At 36.5% G+C, this 26,808-nt stretch overlaps 2 protein-coding genes across 4 annotated transcripts in view; one reads left to right on the forward strand and one right to left on the reverse strand.

Annotated features, from left to right (window-relative positions):
* Positions 1–9,660, forward strand: part of TPR (translocated promoter region, nuclear basket protein) — a 60,446-nt gene extending 50,786 nt beyond the window's left edge. For both annotated transcript variants that reach the window (XM_069459555.1, XM_069459554.1), the window contains exons 44-51: positions 1,132–1,200; positions 1,315–1,409; positions 3,708–3,814; positions 5,031–5,126; positions 5,268–5,424; positions 7,089–7,207; positions 8,926–9,021; positions 9,589–9,660. In XM_069459555.1, coding sequence (XP_069315656.1) covers positions 1,132–1,200; positions 1,315–1,409; positions 3,708–3,814; positions 5,031–5,126; positions 5,268–5,424; positions 7,089–7,207; positions 8,926–9,021; positions 9,589–9,644 — 795 coding nt within the window. In that variant the 3' untranslated portion in view covers positions 9,645–9,660. The remainder of the gene's footprint in view (positions 1–1,131; positions 1,201–1,314; positions 1,410–3,707; positions 3,815–5,030; positions 5,127–5,267; positions 5,425–7,088; positions 7,208–8,925; positions 9,022–9,588) is intronic.
* A 64-nt stretch (positions 9,661–9,724) lies between these two features.
* Positions 9,725–26,142, reverse strand: PRG4 (proteoglycan 4). 2 transcript variants are annotated; one of them, XM_069459556.1, is made up of 12 exons: positions 26,113–26,142; positions 25,455–25,556; positions 22,806–22,928; positions 21,373–21,492; positions 18,689–18,838; positions 14,067–16,532; positions 13,361–13,438; positions 12,443–12,579; positions 12,001–12,157; positions 11,340–11,540; positions 10,750–10,875; positions 9,725–9,936 (listed from the first exon to the last, which is right to left on the reverse strand). In XM_069459556.1, exons 2-12 carry the CDS (start codon positions 25,528–25,530, stop codon positions 9,839–9,841), a joined length of 3,732 nt encoding a protein of 1,243 aa, XP_069315657.1. In that variant the 5' UTR covers positions 25,531–25,556; positions 26,113–26,142; the 3' UTR covers positions 9,725–9,838. The 2 variants fall into 2 exon arrangements, with proteins under 2 accessions (XP_069315657.1, XP_069315658.1); XM_069459557.1 differs by lacking the exon at positions 18,689–18,838 and having other exon boundaries at positions 9,726–9,936.
* Between the last annotated feature and the right edge of the window lie 666 nt (positions 26,143–26,808).

Consider the following 26,808-nt stretch of genomic DNA (forward strand, 5'->3'; position numbering starts at 1 on the left):
TTTCTTCTTTTTTTTTATATGAACTTTTTAATGTTTTGGCATATTTTTATAAAATTTTCTAAACTGAAACTGGTCTCTGATTTCATTTCCTTGAAATATGACAGTAATTTACTTTCATAAACGGAATGAACTTTAGAATAGCAAGACTTACTAAAATTAAATATACTATAATCATATATATAAATTGAAATAATTATAGTCATAGCAAATAAAATTCTGTTGCTATTTCTACAGGTTAAAACAGAAAAATATTTTCTTGGGTTTTAATGAAAATAAAGTATATTTTGGCAGCTCACTACCATCTGATTTGAAGGTTTCTTTCTATAATGTGCATGTTTATTAAAAAAGGGGATTTTTTTCTACTTAACAGAAGAGCATTTTTTCTCTCATTTGTTTGTAATCACCTATTTCTACTTTTAAAATTAACGAAGGTATTCATGACCCTTTACATTTAGCATGTAATAGGGTTGGGCATCTCTTAATGAAAAGTGCTTGCAGAAATAGCTGGAAAAGTATAAAACTTCTATTAATCTAGCTTGAGTTTTATCCTGTAACATAGTGTGTTAAAATACTTTCAAGTATAAATTCTACTAAAGTACCACTGATGAAAATAATGTCATTATGTGAAAATACAGTCTTAAAGGGACCATATATGGATGCTGGAAAATATACCCAATCTGTCAATTTAGAATTATCTTAACTGGGAAGCAATTTATAAGAAGACAGTAATGCTGTTTGAACACCAAAGAATAATTAAGCCTTAAGATCCAAAGGCATACTTGCTAACATTTTCAGTTAAGAAGATAGGAACTGAATTCATTTACATACAAATAAGATAGGATCATAAATTTGTTTTAATTTGAATATTAATATTTTGTCTGTCAGTTAATAACATATTTTTCTTTTGATTAATATTATAGTGTCTATAATTAAAAATTTGTCACTGATTAAAACTGATTTCTTTAGCACAAGAATAGTAGCAATTTTTTCTGAGAAAATATCCTGTTGATTATATATCTGCTAACATTTTAGTTATTTTATTGCCCACCTAATAAGCTGTCTGTTGATAATTGATGTTTGTTTCATTGCCTGATTCTTTAAGACAAATGTACTTTCTTTCTTGACACACAGAGAATTCAGATGACCCGGAGGCAGTCTGTAGGACGTGGGCTTCAGTTGACTCCAGGAATAGGTGGCATGGTAAGTACTTACTGATCACATAAAAGTGATTTGTTTATTCGGCAATTATTTGTACAGTCCCTATCTATGTGTGACGATGTGCCCGTTAACTCCTGTTTTCTATCTCTGTTACAGCAGCAGCATTTTTTTGATGATGAAGACAGAACAGTTCCAAGTACACCAACTCTTGTGGTGCCACATCGTACTGATGGGTTTGCTGAAGCAATTCAGTAAGTTAATGAAATAGAAACACATTTTGTCACTAACCAAATACTGTTTCCCTGTTAACTTATCATTTGATTGACTCATTATTTGTTGAGCCCTTCTCTGCTGTGTACTAAATAAGCACTTAGGATAGGAGGGTTGAGGATGTAGTGTTGGGGAAAATTATACGGAGATGAATGAAATACAATTGCTTCTATCAAGAATTTTTAATTAAAAGACAATATAACAATGGTTAGGACTGTGATCTCTAAAGTCAGAATGCCTGTGTTTGAAACATAGCTCTACTGCTTACTAGCAGCAAGTTCCTTAGCTTCTCTGATCCTGAGTATACTCATTTGAAAAGTGGGAATAATAATACAATAGTTCCTACTTCGTAAGTTGTGAGAATTAAATGAATTAATTTGTGTTAACATGTTTAAGATATTACCTGACACATACTATGTGCCATATAGGTGTTGGTCAAGGTGTTGCTAATTACAGTGATCGTAATGGATAATATCGTGAAATCTAAGCATATGAGCAACTAACTGTAACTTCAACGATCTAGAAGAAGACTAAAGGCGTAAGCAATAAGCTCTGTCAATAGAAATGAGGAAATAATTTATTCCAACAATTAGGGGGAAAGAATCTGAAAAGACTTGATGAAGAGGACATTGAATTCAGTCTTGGAAAAGCATAGCTAACATTTTTTGAGCATTTTTATGCATCCACTTATTTTATGCTCATAATTATGAGGGTAGACGCTTTTACCATTGCCATTTTACAGATAAGGATACTGAAGCACAGACATTCACTAATTTGTCAGACAGAGGACAGACTGCCAGGAAGTAGCAGTTTTTTGGTTTCAAACCAGTTAGTCTGGCTCTAGAATTTATGTTAACTGTTAGGCTAAACCACTCCTTTTACAAGATTAAAAGGCTTTCCATATGGAAGTATACATATTTAATTGTGGCTGAACTGTTATTTGTGTAACAAGATGTACTTGAAGATCGGAATAAAAAAGATTCCACAAACTTGGGAAAAGGTTAATTGTTCTGTAGCCATGGTAACATGGCAGTCAGAACCAGTTTTAAATGCACTCAGTTAACCACAGTGTATCTCAGCTAACACACTTTTGCAAGCCAACCAACCAGTGTGAGCTCCTCCCTTCTGAAAGTCAGCAATCAGGAAGAGACTTCAATAAACTTGCTTCTGAGTATCAGCCAATGAACAGCATTTTCACCCAAATAAACATGTTCTACAGATGTCAGACTCTAAAGCCTTTAATAGTCACCAGTCCCTCACCCCCACGTTCCCTGAAAATCCTGTGTAAGAACAGCAGTCTTCTTGGAGAGAATGTGCCTGACCGACATAGCTTTCTCTTATTATAAAAAGCAATAAATTCAGCTTTGCCTTTTTTATTTCAGATATCGAGGTTATAATCTGATTATCTAACAAAGATAAGACTGAAAAAGTAGAGTGAGGCCTTGTCAACTGGCAGCCTTAAGTGCCTTGGAGCTACTCAAGATTTTGGTCCAGATAGGAAACTTGAGGGCCAGCTAGGAGAGCTCAAGGTTCTTCCATAAGAGGATAACTGTATGGAGACAAGTTTAAAAATCCACCTGAATGAAAAGGGCCTTAACTAAAGCAATAGTGTTAAAATAGAAAAGAAAATAGATTCAAGAGGTATTATAGAAGTATAATCCTTAAGTATTGATAGCTGGCTACCTAAGGAAAGATAGAGTACAGAGTGGGCAAAGGAAGAAATAATTCTGAGTTTTTTGTTCTGGATTGTGGGCAGAAAAATAAATGATTGTGGTGTTAGGATAAGGGGTAAAACAAGTTCTTAGCCATCTAATCTTAGAGAATTTTTCTAAACCTTGGGAGCCAGCTAGTGAACTCTTCTTAATAGGCCAGACAGGTCTCTTGATTTTTTGATGACTCAACAGTGAAAACTAAGATAAAACTTTGTCTCCTGACTTCATTCTAACTCTCTTTTTATGCTTCTTGTTGAGTTTGTGTTGTTTTCAACATATATGGGTGGCAATATGTAACAGATTCAAGAAATGTGAGGCATAGTTCAGGAGAGCTAAAAGATATTTATATATAAATCACAGGTTATTCATATTATTACTAAATTCATTAATAGCTGATGTTTTGAGTATTTTTATAAGTAAAATACCCTTTATTGACTTTATTTTCAATCTATTTCCTTCCCAATTTGTTGATGCTCATTCTTCCTTGTTCCTATATTCTTTCCACCTTTGTGGTTTAAACAAGGTAACTTTGTAAGTTTCATCTCAGACTACTTTTTATCCATTTAGTTCCCCACAGGTTGCTGGTGTTCCTAGATTCCGGTTTGGGCCACCTGAAGATATGCCACAGACAAGTTCTAGTCATTCTGATCTGGGCCAGCTTGCTTCTCAAGGAGGTAAGTCGCTAAATAAACCCTGAGATTTCCTGGATTTGTATGTATTCAGTAATAAGCTATTGTGATTTTAAATTTTAAGAAAAGAGCAAATATAAATATTTTAAAAGTTGATATTTAAATAATCCCTTTGCTAATTTATGGAGAAAGCTATCATATACTTATTAAGCGTTGCCTTACATATAAATCTTATCTTTCCAACAAAGTTATTTCTTTGAGCTTAAGGACTGCTTTTTTACTTTTGTATCTCTTCTGGCTCCTAGTATAGTATCATACATGAAGTAAGCATTCAGAAATACATAATGAAACAACAAATATACATAGGTACTACCTGTTTATGGTTTGACACTTGTAACATTCCTGGGTAAAAGTATAAGATTAGTTATATTTTTTCTATTAACACTACTTAACAAAATAATATTCAAAATATATGGAATAAAATGACCCCTAAATTAAGTAATAGAAGTAATTGGTTTTCGTTATGCTGTTTGTGGAATTTTTTACCTTTTAATCTTCAGTTAGGATTCATATAGCCCACTTTATTTCTAGGAAGCTGGCTGGCATTTTATAAGTAAATATAGAACGCATACTACTTTAATAGTAAGCCCATGACAAAAGATTAATCTGCAGACCTCATAAAACTTATTTAATGTGACACCTGGTTGTTTAGGATGTTAGTTCTAACACTACAGGCCTCTCTACTGATACAAAATTATAAGTTGACTTTATACATTTGAAGTGTTGTGTGACTTTGTATGTTAGGACAATTTCCTAGACTTGAGAGTCAGATCTAGGCTTAAATCGGAATGCTACCACTTACTAACTTTATAACCTTGGGAATAGTTAATTAACCTCCTTGAACTAAGTTTCATTAGCAAAAGGGGGATGATAAATACCTTGCAGTTTTGGTGAGGAATAGAGACTAATATAGTAGTTCATTCATGGTTGGATACTCAGTGAAGTTAGCTTGTACGAAACTATTAAAGAGCATTTTAGCTAATTTTTTAAAAGTACTTTAATTAGTGTGAGGGTATTTAAAGGATATGTTTAAATTGTATTTAAAATTTGAGAGATTGATTTTTGCTTGATGGAATAATTAAATTGCAGGTTTCAGCAAAATTGTGTGTCTCCACTAATTAATATTTTTCTTTCAGATACCTGGCATATTGACAATTTTATGTTCTTTCAGTCATTCATTAATATTCAGACTTGTCTTTAGGTTTAGGAATGTATGAAACACCCCTCTTCCTTGCACATGAAGAAGAGTCAGGTGGCCGAAGTGTTCCCACTACTCCTCTACAAGTAGCAGCCCCAGGTAGGTATCAAAGGCAGATTAGTAGATTTTGTGTCTTAATTATAAAAATAAAATGGAAACCTATAAAATATCATCTGGCTAAAAGTTTTATAAACCACCAAGTTACAAGTTTAATTTTTTTATTGTTTTTTCCTTTTAAAGTGACTGTATTTACTGAGAGTACCACCTCTGATGCTTCAGAACATGCCTCTCAGTCTGTTCCAATGGTGACAACTTCCACTGGCACTTTGTCTACAACAAATGAAACAGCAACAGCTGATGATGGAGATGAAGTATTTGTGGAGGCAGAATCCGAAGGGTAATTTATTTTACAGTTTTTGCCTGCTTTAAACTCATCAGATTTTATATTTGTTTTCCTTTAGCTGGGAAAAATCTGTTGAGCTCACTTTCAATAGCATCCTACTAAAAAAAAAATAAACCAAACCATATGCTTTGAAAGACTATTTTGCATATAGTAATATATTTTAGAACGTGAAGATTATCATAGAAGACAATTTTTAAAACTACTGTGTCCCTGAAAATTGTATGATACATTCTAGATCAGAGTATTTCTTTGGAAGTACTGGTGCCTTTCCATTAATGTAGCTGCTTGAACTTTTCCCTAAGAAAGAAGCCTTTCTGTGAAAATTAGGAATATTAGGTAATGACTCACTTTCCATTTAGCAGTGGGCTCTCAAGGGATCCTCATTCTTTATTTGTGTGCATTTCGACTTTGATGCCTGAAATACTGGCTTCATAAAAATTAGATTTTTCTAGTAGTTTTCAAGACATGACTACATTTTTAGCACATCAGTTATAAAGTTTAGCAAAAGTATTTTGTGACAAGTCCTCTGGTCTTTTTAATAAGTCAAAGGAAATGGTGTAATTTAATGGAAAGAGCCATTGGACAGTGATCTTACAGTTTAGCTTTCAAGATGGAGCCTAATTCTTTATAAGATGAAAAAATTGGACCACCTCATGATCAGAAGCCAGAAGTAGAACCCAGATTTCCTAGGTAGAACTCAAGAAGTTTATTTTATTTAGCAACATTTTCTTATAGAAATTATAGGCCAACTCTAGTATATAAGGGAAAAAAGCAGGTCTATTGTTACTCCTCAACACGGTGCTGCTTAGTGGGGGAAGTTAAAGACCCTCTTGAGAACATTAGCTGCCATTAATTCCATACCATATACATCACTTTACATACGTCATATCTAACTCACACACTATCACTGCAAAGTATTGTCTCCATTACACACATGAAAAACCTCAGGCTCAGAGCATGTTAAAATAACTAGTATTGGTAACCAGCTCAGACTGGATTTGAAACCCTGACTCCGGCCCCATGCTCTTTACATTTCACCAGCACTTCTCAACTTCAGCATATAGTCCTAAGCAGTACTGCTCAGGTAAATTATTACTAATAACCACTAAAGTTGGCAAATGAATAAAAAACCTGGAGCAGATTCATGTTATTCTTATACTATCTCCCTCACTTGCTTCTCGAATGGAAGAAGGATGGAGTTGTAACCACTGAGCCAGGAGTTTCACATACCCAAAGCCTATCTCAACTGGGCTGGAAGCTATTAGTGTGTGACTAATTTGAATTATTTTAGTACTCTGTTCTCCTAAAAAGTTTTGGAATTTATGAAAATCTGGACAATATATTTCCTGTGAATGTCAAGAAATGTGGAATCCTTGTCAGAAAAAAAGAGGGAAACAAAAAAAGAGGAAAAACAAAAACTCAAATTGGAACATGTCCTGGTGAGAAAAGGAATGAGGAAAAAAACAACTTGACCTCTTTTCTTCCCTGCCCCTTTAAAAAATATGTATGGTTACCAATATCAGAGTCTGTAATTTTTAGTTTAAGGGGAGTTTTGGATAATTTAAGTGACAAACTAGATCAAAAAAAAGTTTAGAAATAATTTAGGATACATTCTAGAATCGGTTTTGTATTTTCTAATCAATTTTTGTTTTCCTTAGTATTAGTTCAGAAGCAGGCCTAGAAATTGACAGCCAGCAGGAAGAAGAGCCTGTTCAGGTATCTGATGAGTCAGATCTCCCTTCTACCAGCCAGGATCCTCCTTCCAGCTCTTCTGTAGGTAAGTTCCTGCTCTTGACTACAGTACAAATTTTATACATCAAATTTGTTTGTGAAAACACTGTTATGTTAGCAACAAATCCATATCTTTTTTTTTCTGTACTTTAAAATGCTTTATTTAGAAGAGAAATTTTGCGATTAAAGGGAACTTGGTTTATACTAAAGTCATTATTCTAAGAATATTCCGACATCGATAACCAGAAATATGGACATGGTGAATCCATCCCAAAAGAATAGTTCACTTAATGTTTCATCTAGACAAATGGTTCTCAACATACTGTTCGGTAGAGTTCTTGGGTCTCATCGAGGTACTACAGGTGCTATAGGGGATGGGCATGTTGGGAAGGAAGCTAAGGAGGGGTAAGTACTCCAGGCATCTTGCCTCTGTTTGAGCCAGAGCAGCTCCATTTTTGGTTGTTCAACATACTGGGGTCCTACAAGAGATTTGATGTGGAGGGCTGAAGGGTAGAAGCTCTGTTGCTTCAAAAAAATGTTTGCAGTTTACTAAGGTAAACAGTTTCAGAGTTTGCCTTTTCACATTTGAAGTTAATTTTTTTAAAAAAAGATATTATGTATCTTTCCTATAATAAAAGTTATTCTTTTACATAATAACATACAGCATTTTTTAAGCACTTTCTATGTGTCAGGCCATATTCTAAGCCCTTAACATATATTTACTCTTTTGATTCTCACAACAACTCAGCGTGGTAGATACTCATCCCTATTTTATAGATGTTGAGACTGAGGCACAAGAAGGGTGAATAACATCTTCAAGGTCAAATAACTAAGAAGTAATGGACAAGTCAAGATGCAAAATGAAATTTGGCTCCAGAGACTCTACTCTTAAATAATATACCATACTAGCTTATCTATCTCCAAATTTTTAGGCAGGAAATTACCATTATTATTGAGGAAATACAGTACTCAGTCATTCACTCTTATTTTCATTTTGAATTGTTTACAGTAATAATTCTCAAACTCTGCCATGGAACCTTCAGATGAAAAGTTGGGAGTGGGAGAAGGTAGATCAAGTAGATCGTTGTAATAGCCTTGGCTTTCATGGGTACAGGAAGCTATTGGAGGGCTTCACGCAGAGTACTGACACGACCTGACTTAAAGGCTTAACAGCATGGTTTGGCTGCTATGTAAAGAAGAGATGAAAAATAAGTAATGGACAGAAACAAGGAAAAAGTTTGGAGGCTACTACAATAACTCAGGGTAAAGATGATGATGGCTTAGGCAGGATGGTAGAGTTAAGATTGTGACAAGTGGTCAGATTTGGAATGTATATTTAAATTTGAGCTTGTATGATATGCTAATGATTAGATTTGGGGTGTCCAAAACAGAAGTGTCCGCTATGATTCATGTTCTATTGTATTGGGCTGTTTGCTAAGGGACTTGACAGTTTGTTTTCCATTGTATTTCCCAGCACCTAGCACCATGTCTGATACATGAGTAGTCACCAAGTAAATACTTCTTAAATTAGTTGAGTGAATGAATGAAAAACATGAGGTACTTTTTTCTTCAAATAGGGATTTTTTTTAACCATTTACCCTTTTTTGGTTTGTTAAATGTCCTCTCATTGTTAAAAAAAACAATATTGAATGTAAATGGATGTGTCTACATGTTATTCATACATTCATTTAGTAATTAGTTTGTGTCATTATAAGTGCTTTCTTGTTTTAACTTGCTTTTCTTGTCTCTTAATGTTTTTCTTAGATACTAGCAGTAGTCAACCAAAGCCTTTCAGACGAGTAAGACTTCAGACAACATTGAGACAAGGTGTCCGTGGTCGTCAGTTTAACAGACAGAGAGGTGAATTTCTGATCTACTGACTACATAATAGAATGTGGGATAGTAATAAAAATGAAACACATTTTCTAATCCTTAAACTTCCCTTTTAATTTTATAAATATTCCAAAGATTGATTAAATAATTACATGTGGAACATGTGATATTTACTAATTTGTAAGCTTCTTGTAGACAGATCTATATACCATAGATATATAATAAATATGTATTTATAGTTCATATATTGATTTCTTTCTTAAATCCAAATTAAGATTTGGAAAATCTAAAGTGTTATAGCTATATTCATTTGTTATATCTCTACCTATTGTCATTGTATTGTTAAATATTTTTTATACAACAGTATGAAATTTATGACTTTGTTTTAGCTAGTAAAAAGTATTTAAAATTTTAATAATCTGATTGTTGTAATGATTTCCATTAAAGATGTGGAATATCTGTTTCATATCCATAGTGCCTATATATTTCATATTGAAAATAATCTCTCAAAGAACTTACTAGAGTAAATGAATACCCTAGTTTTGAGCTGTCTTCAAGGTGCATTCAATTTTATTCTATTTTGTTCTCTTACAGGTGTGAGCCATGCAATGGGAGGTAGAGGAGGAATAAATAGAGGAAATATTAATTAAATGGTCTATAAACTAAAATAACTGAATGAGGTTGTCGTCTGTTTTAGTGTAATGATTGTCGCATTTACAAACATTTTTATATTTAAATTGGTATGCTTATCTCAACATTCTTTATTAATAAAATGTATTTCAGTGTCAAAGTTTATTATTATTTTCTTCACTTTAATTAGTTGACGCTTCCTTTGCTCATCAGTTTAAGGACAGTTGTACCAGACTTTGGATAGGGTCTGCCCAGAACGAGTAGTAATTGCTCTTGCTGTTCTACTAGGCACGTCGATGTTATAGTATTGATCTAAATGGAAGAGAAATCATTTTTTTAATTAAAAGGAAAACAGAACACTCAAAACTCAAAAATAATTTATGCCGATTATTATGCTCAAAGATACTGTTTATCATTTTAATATCAGAAATGTTTTTATTAATTAATTTGAACTGACAAAAAGAAAAACAATTGCTTTGACCTTTCTACCTTTCAGCTTTTTTGACCTTTCAAAAGATTGACCTTTCAACATCTTCCAGTAAAATTTGGTTCAACTCTCCTTTTTGAAGTAAGCATTTAAAAAATAACCGAATTAGTCTGAAAAATAATTCACTTGAGTTTATCCTTTTTTAACAGTACATTCTGATGTCATTCATATTATGGAATCATAGGCAAAATAACTTAGATTGTCGGGCTTTTCAAGAAAAAGTATCCTGGGTAATATAATTTAATTAATAAAATCAATTTCTCAGGAACTTCTTTCTGATTTTATAGACTGTGTATTGATGCAAATCAGTAAAATGTTGTGTATACAAGGTATCTATTAAATGCCACAGATGATAGAAGTAAAGTACTGTTTTCAGTAGCAGTTTTACTCAAGTAGTTGGATGTTTTATTATAATTTCATGAAGGTTAGAGCAGAATTGAATGGCAATACCATTCAGTTTAATTGAAATTCAAGCAAAAACCTAAAAACTCTTCCTTTTTCACAGCAATTAGAATAATACAGTTTACTCACTTTTGGTCACCATTGCACAGTTGGTGTTTTTGCTGTGATTATATTCATATTTTCACAAGTGATATCACCTCCTCGAGAAGCTATCAAAGTTACACTTAATGACTTACCCTTAGAAAAGGCATAATAGTCGTAGCCGTCAGGTTTTCTGATATTGGGTAGTGATATAGCTGAGGTGACCACATTTGGAAGTCCTCTCCACACTGTACTCACTTTAACTTCATTATGAAGGAAACCTGCAGATGACATTTTTAATAAAAGGTGTCAAATTAAAAGGGAACATAACTATCTTGGAAAGATCCAGACAGACCTGGGTTTTAATCTCAGTTTATTCACTTAGTAGCTGTTACTTAGGTAAGTTATCTAACTTCAGTGCTTCGGTTTTTGCCCTCCAATACAGCACTGAGAGCGACCTTTTAGAACTGTTGAGGGCTCCAGATTTGTATATAATGTTCTTGGTAAGAAGCACTTGATAAATAGTATTTGTTACAATTAACAAACCTGAATAAACTTTTCCTTACCCACAAAGAAAAAGAAAATATTGCTCTGTTTATTCAGTAAGGCAAGTTGATGTGTTTTACATAAATCTTAAATTATTAGGGCTATTTGGTAGTATTTATATTTAATAAGCCTTACTCTATAAGAAACTACATTACCTATACTTTATGTTTAAGAATTTTTAACACAATAAAAATCTTACCTTTGTCTTGATAAACAACTCTGACTGGTGGTGAATAGTGAATTCTGATGGTGTGTGTTTGAGAAGGTCCGATAGCCCGTTCAAAGCGACGTCTCCTAACTTGTGTTGTTTCTCCATACACTGGATAATTTATAGCAGGCCTTCTTCCAGGGCACTTTCGGACAGGTTCCTGTTTATAAATATACTGCTGAACGCTGCCACCTGTTATGTGTGAGAAAGTCACATAGAATATGAAAATTGATTTAACCCTCTCAGATAGAAAAGAACTTTTACAAAGTGGAAAAAATGATCAGTTTTTTCTTGTTTTTCATAAAATACGTCTAGATATTAATAATGGCTATTAAGGGTGTTACAAATAATTACTAACCCTGAAATACTTGTTGAATGCATAAATGCAACAAATTGCATAGTTATATATTGAACTTTAATTGAAGGTAAATGATGACATTCCTTCAGTGACCTGAAAACTAAGATGAATTGTGATTTACATGTCAAGAGATCTAAATACTTCTTACAACCTTCAATTTTGATTTTTTCATTGAAAATATTTGATTCCAGCCATTAAAGATATCTTCTGACAGTAAACCCAGTAATAGATGAAAAAAATGAAATAAAAATGAATTCTTTAAAAGTTTTGTATTATCAATTATGTAACACTTACCTCTCTTGAAAAAATACACAGATTCAGGCCTGTTCTTGTATTTAGATATTGAAAGAGCTGCCACTATTTTTCCATTTAGTCCTCCAAATCCTTTTACAATTTGCTTGGGGTACCCTGCATCTTTTATATCATTGGTGAAACGCCAGTATTGAGAATCCTGATAATTTAAAAGAGAAAATGAGGTTAACAGCTTTGAAAAAGGTTAGTAACTCATTTTTAGATTTAAGCGTAGGAAGAAAGTGTTAACATTATTTAAATGTTGTAATATGTTGACCATTAATGTTATCAAATTAGGTATTAATTTATGATTAAATTTTCATTGTAGAGTAATTCATTAAAATGTGGGAACACCTCTGAATTGGAGGGCAAAGTGATTTATGTTGTTGTAATAAACAATGCAATTACAATTTGCTGACTTCTCTCATAAAGATATTTTTGTTACCTTAAAGAAGAAAGTTTTTCCTTCACAGTTGCATCTAGTAAAAACAGTATCAATAGGGGAAGGAATACCCCAAACTTCAGTAATTCTGCGAGCTGGAGATGGGGGACTGAATGGACTTAGCATCCAGAAATAATGACCTAAAATTTAAAGAGAGACATCAGCCTATAAGCTGGATACTGAAACCTATTCCAAAAGAAACCAAAATGAAAAAATTTTAAATGGTTATAAAGAAAAACAGATTATATGCATTGTATGACTGGAAGTTTAGGCAGTTACAGAGGGTAGTATTTAAACATTTCTGGGAGTAGATATATCTCAAGTCCAGAGAAATCTAGCATAACCTTTGAGATATCTTTGTTTTCTAGTTTCTCTAGAAAGAGCCTTTTGGCTTTTTCTTTTAGAATTAAGGAGTTACAACTTAATGACTACGAAAATCTCTTCAGAGTATTTACTGTGTGAGCATGTTTTCAGATTTAATCTAAATATATTTTAAGAAGACTGGACTAGTAGAGAATTAACATGAAATAACTGCTTTTCTCCTGTTACTCTCCCACAGAGAATGTAACGCTTTTGAACACATCACAGCTTAGATGTTACTTTCAAATAAAGTAAAGCAGGGAAAACAAATTCTTATGTCATTTCATTTGATAGGAAATTAAAATTTGAACTACCTTTTAAATCCTAACAGTTGGAGAAAAACCTCTGTAGTGTCAATTTAGGGTTTTTCCTTACTTTAGTTTGTCTAATTTTACTAATCCAATATTTTGGTTACTACTCTCAGGTTCTCATTGTGTGAGGTAGGTCTATCAATCAGGTCCCCCTCCAGAAAGCTCAGCCCAAACTAGCACTCGTCCGTGGCTTTGGTTCTCATAAATGCCAAAACAAAAAGATGGGAAGAAAGAGAAACGTATACATCACCTCGGAATGCAACTAACGTCCCATTGCGCAAAGTCGTCAGCCCATCTACTGGCTCACCGTTGCATAGATTGGTCTCATCTAAACAGATTAACAACAACAACAAAAAAAAACATATAGAACTGAATGAGAGAAGTACGTTCTTTTCAAGTCCTCCCACACGGTTCCATTTCCTGTTTATTCTGTTCTAAGATCTTGAAGGGCACAGTTTGAGGTGTCTGCATTTCAGAGGTGGAAGAAGTGATACACTTCATAATTCCCTTGTACTTAAAGGTGATACTATTCAAAAATATTATATAAATTATTATGAATTGAAATGGGCCAGGTTACCTTGATCTTCAGGTAAACTAGACATTTACTGGATGTATGAACTCAATGTGCAGTTCCATTTTTCAGTTCTGGTTGCCCTTTGGGTTGGTTTCGAAAAGAATAACTACAAATTTTTTTGACTGTACCATCTCTGCTTCTTACAGACACAGAAACACTAAATTCCTAGCCCTAGGTTATTACTCAATTTCCTAAAGACTGAATAAGCTTACTATGATTGTTCCTCTTCTGACCTACAGGGGAATTGTAAAATTTCACAAGTTAATAAGGTCTGGGTTCTAGGTAATATGTCTTAGTAGAGTGATCCTAAATCAGGGCATTCTGGTTAAGATAGATGTAAATTAACATTACCAGTTTTAAAAATGACAGTGATTCTTATTACCTGAAAGCATAGGGTTGATGACAATGCCTTGACTGGGTCCTCTCACTGAGTACTCAATGCCTGGAATAACTATAGGAACTAACACCGGGGGCCTGGGTATTATGTGAGGTGTTTCTCCTTCAGCACCATCTGCATCTTCATACTTTGGATATACTTCAACTATTTCTGAGTTTGGAGTTTGGTTAGGGCTGGTGGTGGTTTGGAGCCTGGTTTCTGCTAAAGATGTAGGGTTCAATTCAGGCATTGTTGTAGTCATCTTTGGAGGAGTTGGTGTTGTCTTTGGTTTTCTAACTCTAGCTGTTGGTCTTGGTTTTTTGGTAGAAGTGGGCTTTTTGGGTGCTTTAGTTGGCTTTTGGGGTTTAGGAGTTGTCGCTTTAGAATTAGTAGTTGTATCTTTTGGTTTAGCTGTTTCTTCAGGTTTTTTCATAGTCTCAGTTGTAGTAGTTGTTCTTTTTGTTGCAGTAGTTACTTTGGGTGCAAGAGTTGTTGCTTTAGGAGTAGTAATTTTGATTGATGTGGTTGTACTTGTTTTGGATTCAGTTGTTTCTTCTCTTGTAGTTGCTGTCTGTTTTGTTGTAATCTTGGGTGCAGCTGTTGTAATTTCAGGCACAGTATGTATATCTTTTACTGTTGTCTTGTCTTGACCTGTTGTAGTCATTTTGGGGTTGGTCACTTCAAGAGTCTTAGTTGTAGGTACAGCAGGATCCTTAGGACTGTTTTCAGGCGCCTTTGGTGTGGGTCCTGCGGAGAACTCAGGAGTTGATTTAGGAGGGATCTCCGGGGTAGCGGGAGGCTCCATGGTGGTAGTTGAAGTAGAAGCCCCTGAGGTGGTTGGAGCAGGTGTCTCAGGAGTAGTTGGAGCAGGCTCCTTAGGTGTGGTGGGTGCAGTCTCTTTGGTGGTAGTTGGAGCAGGCTTCTTGGGGGTGGTGGGTGTGGGCTCCTTGGGGGTGGTGGGTACAGGCTCCTTGGGGGTAGTAGGAGCCTGTGCCTTGGGAGTGGTGGGTGCAGGTTCCTTGGGTGTGGTGGGTATGGGCTTCTTGGGGGTATCTGGAACAGGATCCTTGGGGATGGTAGGAGCAGGTTCCTTGGGGGTGGTAGGTATGGGCTCCTTGGGGATGGCAGGAGCAGGTTCCTTGGGGGTGGCAGGAGCAGGTTCCTTGGGGGTGATGGGTGCAGGCTCCTTGGGGATGGTAGGAGCAGGTTCCTTGGGGGTAGTAGGAGCAGGTTCCTTGGGGGTAGTAGGTGCGGGCTCCTTGGGGGTGGTGGGAGCTGGTTCCTTGGGGGTAGTAGGTGCGGGCTCCTTGGGGGTAGTGGGTGCAGGCTCCTTGGGGGTGGTGGGAGCTGGTTCCTTGGGAGTGTTGGGTGTAGACTCCTTGGGAGTGGTAGGTTCAGGGTCCTTGGTAGTAGTGGGTACAGGCTTCTTGGGAGTGGTAGGAGGTTGTTCCTTGGGGGTGGTAGGTACAGGCTCCTTGGTGGTAGTGGGTGCAGGCTCCTTGGGGGTGGTGGTGGGTGCAGGCTCCTTGGGGGTGGTGGGTGAAGGCTCCTTGGGAGTGGTGGGAGGTTGTTCCTTGGGGGTGGTGGGTGCAGGCTCCTTGGTGGTGGTGGGTGCAGGCTCCTTGGTGGTGGTGGGTGCAGGCTTCTTGGGAGTGGTGGGAGGTTGTTCCTTAGGGGTGGTAGGTGCAGGCTCTTTGGTGGTAGTGGGTACAGGCGCCTTGGGGGTGGTGGGAGGTTGTTCCTTGGGGGTGGTGGGTGCAGGCTCCTTGGTGGTGGTGGGTGCAGGCTCCTTGGTGGTGGTGGGTGCAGGCGCCTTGGGGGTGGTGGGAGGTTGTTCCTTGGGGGTGTTGGGTGCAGGCTGTTTGGTGGTAGTGGGTACAGGTGCCTTGGGGGTGGTGGGAGGTTGTTCCTTGGGGGTGTTGGGTGCAGGCTCTTTGGTGGTAGTGGGTACAAGCGCCTTGGGGGTGGTGGGAGGTTGTTCCTTGGGGGTGGTAGGTGCAGGCTTCTTGGTGGTAGTGGGTACAGGCTCCTTGGGGGTGGTGAGAGCAGGGGCTTTGGTTGTAGTTTCAGCTTTAGAGGCAGGTTTAGCAGGCACTTTAGATGTGGGTGCTAAATCTTTAGCAGATGTTTTCTCTGCACTTCCCTTCTCTTTAGCTGAAGTCTCTTTTGCAGTAGTTGAAGTCTGTTTATTTGTTACAGTAGTCTCTTTAGTTTCAGCTGTTGTTTCTTTACTGGCTGTCAAAGATGTCTCTTCAGATGTATCAGAATTAGGTGGAAGAGTGGATTTAGGGTTTATTGGTTTTGCTGTTGTAGTCTTGGGAGACGTAGTAACTTTATTGCGTTGGGTGGTAGGACTGTCAGGAGTTGGAGTGAGCTTAAAATCACCATTATCCGGGCCACTTCCAGCTTCATCTTCAGCTGGTGGTTCTGGGGTAGGTTTCTTTTTAGGAGTTTTTTTCTTGTTATCTTTTACTAGAGGAAAAAATAGACATCTTGTTATTTTAGAATAATTTTTCCTTTTAACAGTGACCTAAAGTTCCCATCTTTATCATTGACTAGTTGTGTGTTTCTAGGCAAATTGCTAACCTCTAATATATCCATTAATTTATTGTGAAATGGTAAATAATCTATCTTATTGGGCTGAATGATGTACGGGATGAAAAGTACAAGTTAAACCCTATACAATTAATACATGGAATTTCAGTGGCAATATTGAAATTAACAACGTGATCAGTAATACTAATTCATCTCTTTATATAATGTTCTTTACCCCTCACTTTTTCTGCTCCTCTTGTTCCTCAGTGCCCAGGGCCCTTTCCTCCCTCCCTCCCTCCCTTCTTTCCTCTCTTCCTTCCCTGCTTCCTTCCTCCCAACATCTCCTAGTTGCACTGTACCAATTACCTTACAGGCCTCTTCAGCCAGCTCTGAGGAAATCTCCCCCAGTCACCCCCAAAGTCTCTGCTAAGCCCTGTTCCCATACCTAGACCTATTAGCTGCTCTCTTTCCTCTGCTTAGCTAAACTTGACAGTCCCTGGAGACACAGCGAGGAGCTTAGGATGCCACGGCAGCAAAAAGACCCTATTTTGCAGAATTTCCCATAGCAGCTACCCCATAGGAGAACTACAAAGCCCCAAGGGGCACTTCACTGAGATGAATTCCGTTTAGCCAACGTGTATTACACTTTTATTGTATGCAAGATTTTCTGGATGACTAAGATTAAATATCTGGCTAGTCAGCTAGAGAGAATGCTTCAGAGGAAATCACAACCACCCAGGAAATGGAGTTCTTCAAAACCCTATTGTCCAAAATCCAGTATTTCCTGGTGAAAGAGAATATATTTTAGAACTTCAGGAAAAAATAAAGAGAACAAAGGGAATCTCCTTTCAGGCAATAATAGCCTACTCTGTGGCACATTCTCTACTAGAGAAAAATCAGCCAGATATAATTTCTAGGAAAATAATACAGGATCTGTAAAATGTGGATAATATTGCCCTTCTTAGAGGTTTATGAGAATTTAATGGATTAATATTTATAAAAACATTTAAGCAGCATATAAGTGTTTTTTTAAAAAAATAAAAGAAGGCTGGGGAGGGGAAAATGAAAACACAAGGAAGATAGAGGAAGGGGAAGAAAGCAAAATGCTAACAGGTAGACAGGAATTGCAGTAGAACACCATAAATAATCATCTCTGGTGCCATCTCCTGGTTCCACAGTTGCTGCTTATCCTTTGCTTTTAAGAGTGGTTTCTCAGCTGTTTGGCACTAATTTCCTGTAGGAAGTATTCATCTGGTACTTTCTAAGATAATTTTTATAAAGTTATATACCCGCCCCCATATTTTGAGATACTCTCATTCTACCAACACACATTGCTTTTAAATAATCATTGTTAATATGGCATTGATATAGTCTTTGATCTTTATCAATGCTCAAACCTTTGGGTTTCTTCTGTAATTCTCTATTAGCAGCTGAATTTTTGGAAGACTTGACTTTCCGAATAGTTGAAGAAGAAGAGGAAGAGGAGGAGGAGGAGGAGGACTCTTGATTTTCAGAAACAGAATGTTCTATAAATCAAATAAAAAAGGTTGATCACACCAACTGTGATTTCAAACAAAAAAGAACTGCCAGTCCAAATGCAATAAGAAATGCTGTTTACTGATCTACAAATATCTGTGTTCTGCTTTTGTTTATAAATAACATGATGAACTGCCCTTTTGTCAGTTAGAAGCAAGGAACCTGAGCTTATCACAGATACTAGCACTACAACTAGTATCTCGCAACTTTACCACAGTTGCCAAAATTTTTCACAGAATCTAATTATTCTGCAAAGAAAACCATGGGGTTGTTTTTATATTTGTTTTTTACAGTAACATTTGTCCCTTCTGATTTTTTTTTTTAAATCCAGACCAACGCTAGATTTGGTAAATAAGAAAGACTATAAGTAACTGAGGGTTTGCAATTTGTTTTAAACTTTGACTTAAAGCAAAGTAAAAAAAAGTTAACGGGTAATGAGCCTTTCATGACTCCTATGATTATCCCGTTCTCTGAGAACGGTGTTATGTAAATAGTCCACCTACAGGTCATTTCGTCTAAGAAATAGCTTCCTTTGGTTGCATCTGTCATCTTCCTACCTTCTGTTATTTCCTCTGATTCTACAACTTTCTTAGTCTTCTTCTTGTCTGGTGATTTGGGTGAACGTTTGGTTGTTGATTTGATGTTTTGACGTGCTCCTGGAGGCTGAGGTGCAGTCTTTGAAGATGGTGGTGATGTGGGATTGTGCACTGAGGCCAAGCAAGACAGGTCAGTTAACATCTTGGTTATATTCATCGGCAGCCCTAACTGTGAAAAGCACGGATGCATCTGGTTCAGGAATCCATGCTGGTGAAAGCCACTGCAGGCAGGCTTTGGCACAGCACTAATGGCTCCAAACCAACTCACGCTGAGGATGCATTGCTATAAAATAGTGGTTCTCAAACTGCAAGTTATGACAGGGAGCAAAGTCTCAAGAATCAGGAAACCTGAATTCCAGTCCTAGGTCTACAAGTCTCTATCACTGTGACCTCGGGCAAATAGGCTAACTCCTCTCGAACCTCATTTTCTTGTCTGCAAACAGATGTTTATTCAAGATGGTCTCTGAAGGTATTTGCCTGCCTCAAAAATACTTGATTCTATAAGCATCATCTTCTGTAATTATAAAAATAATACTACATGTTGATGACAGGATATTTATGCTCTTGAGAAGAATATAATTACATTTTTCCTGTTTCCTTATTCATTTAAATCAAATGATACGAATTTACCTTTCAGTTATTTTTTAATTACAAAAGTTCTATATGAATATTTATTCTTGTGAAAATTTCACACCTTCACATTATGCTTTTCCTCAAAATGTGCTTCCCTTCCAAAGATAAGCAAGCATTAATATTTTGGTGTTGATCTTTTAAACTTTTTATCCCCTTCACTCCTACCCCTTTTCATGTCTAGAAGAGAAGACATACAGCATTTTTTGATCATTAGGAACCAGAAGAAAAGAAGAAGGACTTCTGAAAGATAAGAAAACACAGAGCAATGGGGACTCTCTGGTACAGAAGAACTGTGATAAATCCTGCTACTCCCACCAAACTCAGAACTTCATTGCTCTAGACTCCATGAACGGACCACGGTACTTCTTTCTCCTCCCACCCAACAAAAACATCAATCATCTCAAACAGCTCTGCCATGTAGTAGCTAACGCTCTTGGGCAAAACAGTTACTTAACCTCTCGCACTCAAGTTTTCTCACCCACATTCAGAGGCACTTGGACAGCTGTGATTCCTTCAATTCTTGAAATGCTTTGATTTTTAGGTAGTTGCCTGTAAGCCGTATTTACATTGAAACAACTAACTGGTGAGTCTCAAACTAGTTTTAAAAATGAAGTCTTGGAGCTCTGGGTGGTTCCATTATTTGGGCCCCTGATTGTCTGATGATTTCTGTAAATGAAGTTGCCTGGCATTGCCTTCATCACTTTTTTCCACTGAGTTCTTCCTAAACCTTAGGTAATCTGGCCCAACACTTGCTAGCATAAAGCATTGTCTTTACTAAAGTGTTCGCTCAATGCTTCATCACTCTCTAATCATCTTCCCTCTCCACCCATTCTCTGCCCAAAATAAATCCTTAGCTTTTTGTTTGGCGGCCAAAATAATTATCAGGGTAATGAGTAAATATGGTTCACTCATCATGGGGCCTTGCAAAAGCTACAGGAATGTTGAGCTCTGAGTTGGGCTTTTTTTTTTTTTTTTTTTTTTTCTTTTTGGTGTTTTGTTTTTTCCACCTGGTTTCATGAGCCCTGAGTTTTGATTACAAGGGTGTTGTCTTCGTTATTTTTGGAGTGCTTTCCAATGGAAATATTGAACAGTGAAGAAACATCCCTCAACACTGGCGATGAACAGTTTTTCACTGTTTTTCCACTGTTTTAAAGGAGCAGGAAGTGCAGCCTTGTTTAAATAAAATGATAAGATTATGCAAGCAAGGCTGATTTTCACTTTTACCTCCACAAATATCCTCGTTTTAACACAGTAGGATTTAAGACAAACATTGGATACAAGAAAATAATTCATTATTTAAGTATATTTTTTCAATCTTTTTTTTTTTTTGTAACAAGTGGAGGGTTTTGGTCACCCTCAGAGTACTCCTTCAGGACTATAACCAGCGAGGAGGATCTGAAATGGAGCTATCCTTTTCCTAGACTGTCACTCACAGGCTCTTGAACAGAGACTACTGAGGGGACTGGAGAGATGAGAAGGAACACATAACCGACAGGTGACTTCTTAGCAGATTTGCCCGTAACTTTAGTGGCTTACACTAATTCACAAATTGACTTGTTTAGAGAAGCGAAAAGTGTCGATTCTATCCTTAAGTATACACTCAAACATTGAGGCCAAAAGCACAGAGAGCTCAAAGAACAGGTGACTTTGTGAAATCAGCAAGGGGGAGACAAGACATCATCAAATGAGTTGATTACTGGTGATTTAACCTGAAATTGAACCACATCTGAAGGAAAAAAGCACGTCCACTCCGTCCCATCCTCTCTGTGACTGAACCACAGTCGTTGGTGCTCCCAGAGCCCGGCTGAGCCGGGGGCGCTATTGTTGGAAGATGCTTTGCTTCTTTAATTCATCTCCGTGAAACAAACTTATTAGGAAATAGTTGATAAGTTAGCAAAATCAAGACCCTAGAGGGACTGCATGTTAAAGCATGTTAAACACTATCGGTGATGCCAGGGCAGGTGCCCAGGGCTGGCTGTACCGGGAGCCCCCGAGCGGCCTGTGATGCTCACCTTCTTCACAGAACTTGTCGTAGTCGGAGCAGCACTTGCCGTACTTGTTACACTGGGAGTCACAGTCACACTCCCTTCCTCTCGCAAAGGACTCAAAGCAGCGGCCTTTACAGGAAAGCTCTGCCCAGAGCACAAGAAAACATTACAGATTATTACGTGTGAAGCCGTCCCCATGTGCTTGGCAACCATTTCTCATTTCATAGCTGACTAGAGTTCCAACCGTGCGTTTCTAAGTCTTTTATTTGGAATGTGGAGTACATGGTCCAGTTAAAGATGGATGGTGGCCCAAATGAAGACAGCCCAAGTCAAGAAAGAAATGTGGTGACTCAGAGGAACTTTTCTTGTCCTTCAAGGCTCTAAAAGACACCTCAATGCTACCTGAGTCATTTATATGGATGGACAATAGAAAATTGGGAAATGTCTGAACAGCGAAGGGACTTCCCATGAAATCCCTCCATCCTCTCCTCTCACCACTGCTGTGTAATAGATTTATGTTAACCAAATACTCAGATCTTATGGCAATATATTCCAAAGAGCTGGCTTAATATAAATGGGTCACTATTTGGACTTGAAAATTATTTATGATGCAGAGACCTTTATGATGACAAGCTAGGCAAAGTGTAGAGATAAAAGATTTCAGTCTAATCCCACGGTATAGACTGTATAAGAGGCCTGCTCATTTCAAAAAAAACCTTGGTTAGAGGTACAGTGACTCACCAAGGCCTGTTAGAAATAATTACTTTATCCCATACACGGATTGTGCAACAATATATTTATCAGTTTCGCATGCAAATTGTAAAGCAAATATAACTCTAAACAATATTAATTATAATTTTCATAAATTGAATATGAACTGCTTCTGTGTTAATAAGAAAATGCCCCAAAATATATTCACATGAAATACCACCCATAATTTAAAATTCAGACCTTTGGGTTTTAACTGAAACTCATCATTAAACACTAGTACTTTCTAGAGCCTTTTTTAGGTCATTTAAAAACATGTTGCTATCAAAAAGTCAAATAGTAGACAAGATTATTCTGTGCTACGAATTCTTTTGATGAACTTACTGAAAGGCTCCATCACTAAGCAATTGCACTTCTGATTATTAGTAAATAATTACCCATTACTAACTACTTAATGTCAACTGAGTCACAGTGTTGTCTCTGTTTAAAACAAGACACTTGAACTAGTCAGTAACCTCGTGCAAGGGACAGATTTCCAGGCTCCTCTGACCCTCCCCAGTCATCAAGCCTTGACACCATCCTTAGGGACAGAGCACCGCAACATTTATGCAAGTGAAGGGAAAGGCGCTTGAGCAAAGGAAGCGAAACAGTGGGAAAGCAGCGCTGCGAGGGGGTGCGAGGGGGAGCGAGGGGGGCTCCCAGAGCAGCGTCGCTGGACAGAGGAGGAGACGCCGGCTCTCGGGACTTACCCACAGTGCAGACTCTCTTGAAATCGGGGCAGCACTCCATGTAGTGTTGACAGTTATAATCACAGTTGCAGGCGGCATCTCTAGAATACCCTTCCCCACATCTCCCTGCACAGCTTGATAAATCTAAAATTATACAATACTAGCGTAAATATGGCCAGACCACTTCACAGAGGGGGACAGATCTAACGAGGGGGACAAAGCCGCCTGGGCGAGAGAGAATTTGATCAATCGGGGAAATGTTGGAATGAGGGTTAGCAACAGGCCCGGCCGGTAACTGGCTCATCTTTTACGTGATCTCGATCATGTCACTTTACTCTTCACCAGGCTTGAGAAGATAAATACGCTCCTGACATCGGGCAAAGTAAGGGCTCTGCATAAAGACAGTGATGCTCCTAACGGAGAAGTGGCTGTGGCTATGATGGTCACCAGCTGCCACTGACTGCGCATCTCTGTGCCAGGCACCGAGTCACACGTTATCTCTGATGCTTATGGAAATGTTTCCAGGAGAGTATCAGTAGCCCCTTTTTAGAAATAAGGAAGCTGAAACACAGAAATTTTAATAACTTGCTCGATGACACACAGCTAGCTAATAGTTCTAGTATATCTGTATTATAGATCAATTAACACCTATTAATTATTTGTACTGACTTCTTTGACTCTTACAAGTGCCCTGATTTGGATAATAAATTGTATAGTCATCTTAAGCAAACAGTCCATCCAGAATTTGGACTCTGATGTATCTGACTCTAAAGCCCAAGATTTTTCCACCCAGTTACACTGCCTCTCATTCCTGATGCCAGTTTAAAGCAAGCTGGTTATGCCAGCACGAACTTTACTAGGCATTCTCCTCCTTTACTGATGGGGATAACTGGATACTTTAAATGTTGGCAACGCCAGATGCTTAGAACCACTGCTAAAGTTACTGCAAAATAGAGAACTCTTGAAATAGCATCTGGACATGAATATAAAGGTCATGAATGGAGTTTTCCTGGGCAGAAAACAAATAACAAAAGCACAATTATCCTCTAATTTTTTTTAAAATAAATCTTGGAAAACAACACGATAAAAACCTCCCTGAGAGTGAACCGCAGCAACGTAACAATGGAATCCATCTCTGGAATAGAAATTAGCAGATGCAATGTCTTAAATCCATAGAGGAATGTTGAAACACACTGAAAAAAAATCTCAAAAGAATAGAGTCCAGGAAAGTTAAAGTCTGAATATGCAAATAAAACAGTAAATAGTAGGACAACTTTCAGATCTTTTTGCATGCATATATGTACAAGACATATGAAAATGCATATATAGTGTATGTATATAAATACATATATTATATATAAAGAAAAAAAGAGAATGAGAAGAGGTTGAGAAAGCAAGAGAAGCAGACAAGACAACATCAAAAGAGTGTTCTTTTACAGTTGGCAGATTTCTTAAATAAGAAATCAGTTACCTTTATAGGAAAAGTTTATTTTCACGGACTAAATGTCAGTCCTACTTTGGTTGCTGTTAATTTTAACCACTAATTTCAATTTCATTTATTTAAAGGAAATTAAAAACTGTTTTAGTGAAAAACTGATTATATTACAGAAGAAAAGGTAATTTAGGAAATGCACCCAATTTTGTGAGCCTTGTAATAATATTATGAGAGAGCTGAAGGATCTGGAGATACCAGAGTGGTCATAATTCCTTATTAAATATTCATGTGTGCTTTCATGTGTTTTTCCATCTTTTCTTATCTAAGAAATTCTGCAACTACACCTGTGCAGGCAGCTATCCACCATATTCAGGTTTCATAAGAATTTCAGTTATTTTACTGGAAATGTCTGCTTTAGAAATGTAATTTCACCATAACAGTCATGAAACTTGATTTTTCTTCTCTCAGATTTTGCTTATCAAAGGAAAAGAAAAGAAAGAGATCTTGGTGTTGTTACACTAATCAATCTAGATCACATGCAAGCAACTTTTGCTAGTGTGATTGCATTGAATGTATTTCAACATTCTTTAAGAATGAATAACAAGAACTGTTCATCCAGGACTGACTCTGTTTTGGAAGGTCCATGAGTAGCTCAATATTATAACACAAAATGACAGTCATATCTGTATAAGTCTATATCTGAATGAATAGTCCTTATAATAAAGAGAGAATACTTTCAAGATTAATAAAATGCCATTTGAAACATTGTAAATATTCATTAAAATATGATATCTATGTCAACATGATGCCAAAATAAGTTGTTTGTCAATAATTTACTTGATGTAAAAGACTAGTTAAATTTATTTGTCACCATATAGGCAAAAATTATAGGATAAATATTGTTCTTTTAGTTATTTTGATGATCTTGTACAGCTCCAGCATACTTTTATCATATGTCTGCATTTTTTAAACTTTTGGAAGAACCATAGGAATAATGAATATCATAATTATTCTGTACAAAAGCTCAAAAATTCTTGAAAATTTTCATAATGCAGAAAAAAAGGTAAGAATTCCAAATCACTTATAAATATACTATGTATGTTTCACATTTTATTAAGGTTATACTACATATTAAACTCAAATATCGATTTTTAGAAATTTATTTCATTTGTTAAAAATCAAGACAATGACTAGCAATAGTTGTTAAGTCAAAGTATTTTTGATGGTTAAGTTACCTTGAGATGAGACTTGCTGAATCAAAAAAACTGAAAGCAGCAGCAACAAGTAAATGGGAAGTATTTTCCACTCCATGGTTGTTTTCAGGTACTGTAGCCTTGCTGAAAATAAAATACAATTATAAGAAAACTGCTCTTTTATCTCACCACTAAGTTTTGCTTGTGTTACACACAACGTTTTAATAATTTTAAAATGTAATTTAATAATAAAAACATCCCATTCTTGAAACAAATCTTTTTAAAGTAATTCCATAGAAAATATCTGACCATTATACTCACTCTTAAGCAGAACAAGTCATCATTACCCTCAGTTATGTTACTGACCATTTTAATACTTTAGAAATCTCCAACATAGAAAACAGACTTACCTTAAAACTCTATTCAAAGTATAGCATATACTTACAGTGCAAGGTTTAAATTCTGTCTTGGGGGGGAAAAATAACTGGCTTCAATAAAATTTAATTTAACAAGCATAGTGGAATTATCGTTCCAACTTTCCCTTTACTCTCAATATAAATTGTAAAAGCTTCCAGCAGGTGTATTTCATAAATATAATCTTTAAAAAAAAATTTCCAGCTACTATCCTTATAAATCTTTTTCAAATACCTTTAATGAAAACACATTTAATTCCATGAAGCAAGTTAACTTTGACACTTACCGGTAAATGGATAGATGAAGTTCTCCAATGTGCTGGAAGTCTTATATATCAGTGCAAATATATTGGGATGAACCAATTAGTCCAAAGGTTAGACAAAATCAACAGTGACAACCTATGAAATCAAACTTTCCTCATGTGTTGGAAGTAGGCCCAGACGACTAGACTTAGGCAACATCTGGAAAACACTTCCATTAACAAAAATGACTACTACAAAATAAATTTAGATTTATTGGCTAAAACATTTCTAATTTCTAAGTGAAGTGAACAAGTTGTTCTGAGATGGGACATCACCCTGGAAGGCTTTGAAAAGTATATCGAAGCAGCAACTTTAAAATAGTGAAATACTGGTATCATTCCTTTTTTTCCCCAGTTAAATCTAGCAAAGGTGGCTTTGAAACTTATCTATTCTTACTTTGTGGCATAAATTTCCTGAATTTATAGCATTAAATAAAATGTACATTTCTTTTCCTGAGTATTTTCATTTTCACTGAACACAGAAAACATGCTCTCAGTTACCTACAGGTGAATTATTGACACTGTGGATTTTCTAGCTTCCTTTACCAAGCTAACAATCTGCTTAAAAACTGTATTGATATTTCCCTTAGCCCCTTTATTTAAGAGCACCAGTGTTTGGAAAAGGTCTTTTAAATTACTAATTTATTTTTTCTTGCCATAGAGAAAATGTGAACCATCAAC

The sequence above is a fragment of the Eulemur rufifrons genome, chromosome 27, assembly GCF_041146395.1.
Source record: "Eulemur rufifrons isolate Redbay chromosome 27, OSU_ERuf_1, whole genome shotgun sequence".
NCBI lineage: Eukaryota > Metazoa > Chordata > Mammalia > Primates > Lemuridae > Eulemur > Eulemur rufifrons.

Coding starts and splice junctions, on each gene's coding strand:
- PRG4 (XM_069459556.1), bottom strand. CDS start 25,530: ATGGAGTGGAAAATACTTCCCATTTACTTGTTGCTGCTGCTTTCAGTT. Junction 11,541..12,000: donor TGTGTATTTTTTCAAGAGAG/GTAAGTGTTACA, acceptor CACACATAACAG/GTGGCAGCGTTCAGCAGTAT. Junction 9,937..10,749: donor CTATTATGCCTTTTCTAAGG/GTAAGTCATTAA, acceptor TCTTCCATTTAG/ATCAATACTATAACATCGAC.